This window comes from Laccaria bicolor, genomic scaffold, assembly GCF_000143565.1.
Source record: "Laccaria bicolor S238N-H82 LACBIscaffold_410 genomic scaffold, whole genome shotgun sequence".
Lineage (NCBI taxonomy): Eukaryota > Fungi > Basidiomycota > Agaricomycetes > Agaricales > Hydnangiaceae > Laccaria > Laccaria bicolor.
Genome location: NW_001890261.1, coordinates 2,160 through 6,541, shown reverse-complemented (window position 1 = coordinate 6,541; position 4,382 = coordinate 2,160). Strand labels below are relative to the sequence as shown.

General features: G+C 48.9%; 2 protein-coding genes across 2 annotated transcripts; one reads left to right on the top strand and one right to left on the bottom strand.

Annotated features, from left to right (window-relative positions):
- Nucleotides 1–28: 28 nt before the first annotated feature.
- LACBIDRAFT_309572 (uncharacterized protein) lies at nucleotides 29–1,814 on the bottom strand (the record flags this gene model as incomplete). The annotated part of the gene is made up of 9 exons (XM_001891141.1): nucleotides 29–433; nucleotides 488–693; nucleotides 740–846; nucleotides 894–999; nucleotides 1,052–1,121; nucleotides 1,168–1,252; nucleotides 1,308–1,392; nucleotides 1,454–1,607; nucleotides 1,662–1,814. The coding sequence occupies 9 exons, from the start codon at nucleotides 1,812–1,814 to the stop codon at nucleotides 29–31; spliced, it is 1,371 nt and encodes a 456-aa protein (XP_001891176.1).
- A 240-nt stretch (nucleotides 1,815–2,054) lies between these two features.
- Nucleotides 2,055–3,650, top strand: LACBIDRAFT_309571 (uncharacterized protein; the record flags this gene model as incomplete). The annotated part of the gene is made up of 4 exons (XM_001891142.1): nucleotides 2,055–2,325; nucleotides 2,378–3,195; nucleotides 3,245–3,499; nucleotides 3,555–3,650. 4 exons carry the CDS (start codon nucleotides 2,055–2,057, stop codon nucleotides 3,648–3,650), a joined length of 1,440 nt encoding a protein of 479 aa, XP_001891177.1.
- Nucleotides 3,651–4,382: the final 732 nt, after the last annotated feature.

Below are 4,382 nucleotides of genomic sequence, written 5' to 3'. Positions count from 1 at the left end.
ACCAGCACGAGTGGCAATGAAAAAGAGCTCACTCGTAAGCCCACAAAAAAGTGGCATGATCGTCATAAGATATCGTCCCAGTAATCCGGTTCATATCGTTCTGATCAACGGCGCCTTGCTCTGCCTTGACGAAGACACTGCGAGACGTTTTAGACAGGTTGTCTGAAGTAATCTGGTCATCCTCCTTCTGAGATGTCCAAGAGGGGTCTTTTGAGAGGTTATGGATAGTGTGGAATGACCCATCGGAGAGGATTACCACGAGTATGTCTCGTAGCCGAAGGTAAACAATCCCCGACACTTGATGGAATGCGGATGAGACTGCGGATATCTTTTGTGTCTTGATTAAGAGAGAACGAGATCCCGTCCAGCCGAATTCTTCGCCAGCTACAGTCCAGAGGTGCACGATTCCAGGTTTGCAGACGACCAGAATGGGCTGTGTGTGCAGAATGAATCAAAGGTCAGAAGCTTGGAGAAGGGCAGGACTCACGCCTCTTCCAACGATGTCCACCCATATCAAGGCCGTAATTCCAGTTTTATCAGGACCAAATAGTAATTCCGGGCCGCGTTCAACGGTAACCTCCAATACAAAGTTTTGAGCAAAATGGAATTCTCCATCTGTTTCTTGTAGGACCTGGGTGATCTTGATAAGACCCACAGAACCGTCGGCACTTCCATAAGCGATGTATCCTTCGCCTGAAACAGTCGGTAACTCTGGAAATTTCTGAGTTCACGGACTCACAAACACCGGGGGATGCGAGGCTCCATGCAGATGGCGCTAGTTGTGTTATCCACCTGTCTGCGACTGAAATAGTGTGAATGTGTTCAATCTCTTTGTGAGCGTGGTACCTAGGCCGGAATAAGCATGACGCACAGGATTTCATCGATAAACTAACCGGAGAAGGGTGATAGAACCTGCTCTGCTGCCGATTACGAGAAAAGAGCTGTTCACCAAGGGCGTCGGGCAAACGTTGAAATTGGCAAAAGGAGTCCAAGCCACGCCTCAATCGGCGAATCAGACGCGGGATCAGAATTTTTGGCTAAAAACACGTACTGATGACCTGTGATTTCAGAATATCTTCGGATGGGTGAGTCTCCAGAAGAAATGGTGTGACGTCGGCGGCCTGCTTTGGGTTAGTTGTAACACAGATCCGAAAGGACGGTATAAACTTTCGGCCATTCTCCTTTCAGATAATTCTTTCCGGCAACCCAGAGAGTGAGGTCCATGTTAGAGCTGAGCATTGCTAGGACGCAGCTTGAAGTGACGTTCGTTTAATGTCTTCTAGATCGGTAAGGGGGTGACGACATACCCGCCATCGGAGGACAAACCGCTTGGTGAAATTGCTACTGACGAGGGTGACAAGTCGATTGACCCCAGGGATGCAGCGCCCCATGCTAAATCAGAAGGATTGATCAGCTCAGAGAAAGTGGTCAAGTTGGCAGTATAGCGCGGAACCTTGAGAATGATCAGGCCACCGAATCCCTTCAGACTTGTCAAACTGAATAATGGTTCTAAACCACCCCAGCGCTTGAGAGTCTTCGCGACTTTCTTTGTTCAAGGAAGACTTGATCACGGAGGTATTGTCAAAGTTGATTCCGTGATCTGGGGTCTACGCACATGGAGTCAATTTTCCGTTCAACAAATATTTTTGATAACGACTCACAAGGATGTAAATCGCGGTTTTTGTCACGAAACATAGTTGCCCATCAGAAGACCACTGGAGGCAATTCACAGAGGGGTAGGAAGTAGCCGTTGGGACATTGAGCGCGCTGGAGACAAGCGGTGCCGTGGAGGAAGGTGGCGGAACGGAGGTCATCAAGTATTCCAAGTATTCCTTTCGGTTGACAAAGTCCTAGAAACCCAAAGACATCCCAAGTTTGCAAACCAAACGCAAAGTTAACCGTCGGACAAGAACCAGAGTGATGCCGCCTGATGGAGTTTGGGAAGACGCGCCCTTTGGCGCTTTAGATTTTTATGTTTGGCGCTGTCCTCGAAACCTCACAGTCTCATCTCCTCCGCCAGGCTCCAGGATCCAGCCAAATTGCAGCTCGAAAAAATGGCCAAAGGCTCCAAGAAAAGGAAGCAAGGGCCAGAGAAACCTCAGCCGGTTTTGAAGAAACTAAGGCAGGATGTTGTACCAACCGCCGTTGAAGCTGACCCGTCGAACATGATCGGCAACCTGCTCTTCCTCGATGAACTGGAAACGACGACCGAAACTCTGACTCTGCTTGCTCAAAACCCTGGCTTGATTGGATCAAAGGTGTTGAAACCGTTTAAGACTGCAGTACATGACTACTGGCGAGTAGCTCATGAGACAACGAACACAGGTGAGCACCCGTTCATCATCACTCTACAATGAATTCTAATTTTAGTGAGAAGGAAGTTCATTGACGTCAAGGATATCCTCCGCACTTGTTGACCAGCGCCACGTCGATGCTCTCGTGCTATTAGCGGAGATGGTCATCCGGGAACAAATGCCGAAATTGGGAGCCTTGCAGCGATGGGTCAGAGAGTGCGATGCCGTTTTGACACCAAACATGTTACAGAAGGACGAAAGTCGGGTGTGGCAGGTTCTCGATTCCATCTTGAGGACTACGCAGCCCGAGATGATCTCGAAGAACCAAGAGGAGGGTGGGGTGTTGAAAGAAGGAAGTCGATTGCGATGGTACGAGCCATTCACGGTGAAGCCTCCTCCCGGCCGTGAGGGCGGCTCGATAGACTCGGACATCATAGCGGAGAAAGCGGCCCTCGTGTTGAAGCCGCTTCAAACTACCCCAGGTCCAGAGCGGCGACCACCTAACAAGCACCCTGCTGTGATCTTCTATTCCCCACCTAATACATTTCCTCTCCTCCCTTCATCCGAACGGACACGACATCCGCAACGACACGAGCTTCCTGGTGTGCCTGGTGCTTTCATCATCAACGACGTGTTTGAGTCAACCGAGTGTGAATCCCTCGTCAAGGCAGCTGAGAAAGTTGGGCTGCTCCCTGATGAACCTATCGCAGGATCGGCGGCGCAATTGGCTTCTGTTCTTGCTCACAATCTTATCTGGTTGGCGGACACGGAGTTTATTGGTACCCTTTACGACCGCATTGTCGACCTCTTACCGCAGATAGTCCACGGAGGCGCAGTCAAGGGAATCAACGCACGCTTCAGATTGTATCGCTACCGACCTGGAGCCTTGTATAGGCCTCACGTGTGTGCCAACATTCGTTTGTCCTGTTTCGCGCTAATGTCACTTCCAGATTGACGGGGCATGGCCAGCTTCTGCGCTGAACGCCACGACCTCGCCGCATTCATATGTCTACGATTCAGATCCGACGGTGTACTCGCGCCTCACACTGCTTATATACCTCAATGACGACTTTGAGGGAGGTTGCACAACTTTTTTCTTGCCATCGTCTACGCAAGGCATTCTAGAAGCTCGGCCTGTTAAACCGCGCACAGGGACGGTCTGTGTCTTTCCTCATGGGGCTGCGAAGGGGAGTTTGTTGCATGAAGTAGGTTGAATCTTTCTTCCCTGTGCCCTACAAGTCACTGAGGCCATTCTTATAGGGAAGTGGGGTTACTTCGGGAGCGAAGTATGTCATTCGGACTGAGGTATTGTACGAGGTTGATAAGAGTGAACGAGTTGATGCGTTGAAGGATTGAAGGTTCGTGCGAGTCATATTGCTTAAACCCAGCTTACCATCTAACAGGTATCAAATGTATCATAGCAACACATCTGTATCATAGACATTCTTCGGGGATTGTTTTTGCAAACCTATCTCTTAAACACATCCGGAAAATGCCCAGTAGACACCTGTCTACAAGCCGCCCCATTCAACCCGATCCGTGTTGGGATGCAGCCAGCACTTTGCAGACAGCCCTGGCAGCCCTTGACCTATGCTAATGAGATTAGCGTCGTGCTCCTTAACTTTGGACCAACCCTTGCGAACACTTGCCACAAAATCGAGTTAGGTGAAAATGCATATCGGTCTCTTGGGAGCTGGGTGTTTCCTTCAGAGGCATTTACAAGTAATTACGGATCCGCATTCTGTGAGGGGTTTGCCATCTGAGTTGTGTCATAGCTAACCTAGATAATTCCGCCTATCCTACTTTGTACAAAGACATTCCCTTCAGCCGCTCCACCGACTTATTCAAGGCATTGCCTCTTTGTATGTCCAAACAACACTGCGGGCCCTGGCTTATATATCCACTGGGTATAATGTGGAAAAATGGAGTAGATATTAATCATAATGTCCCCTTTTATCTACCGGAATTAGTTGAAAGATATTTACAATCTTTTATTTCATTTTATCAATTTTTTTCTGTCGGAATTATTAAGAATTTGTGGGGGTGGATAAATGTCGAAGATATTGGAGAANATATTTCTACAAAAGG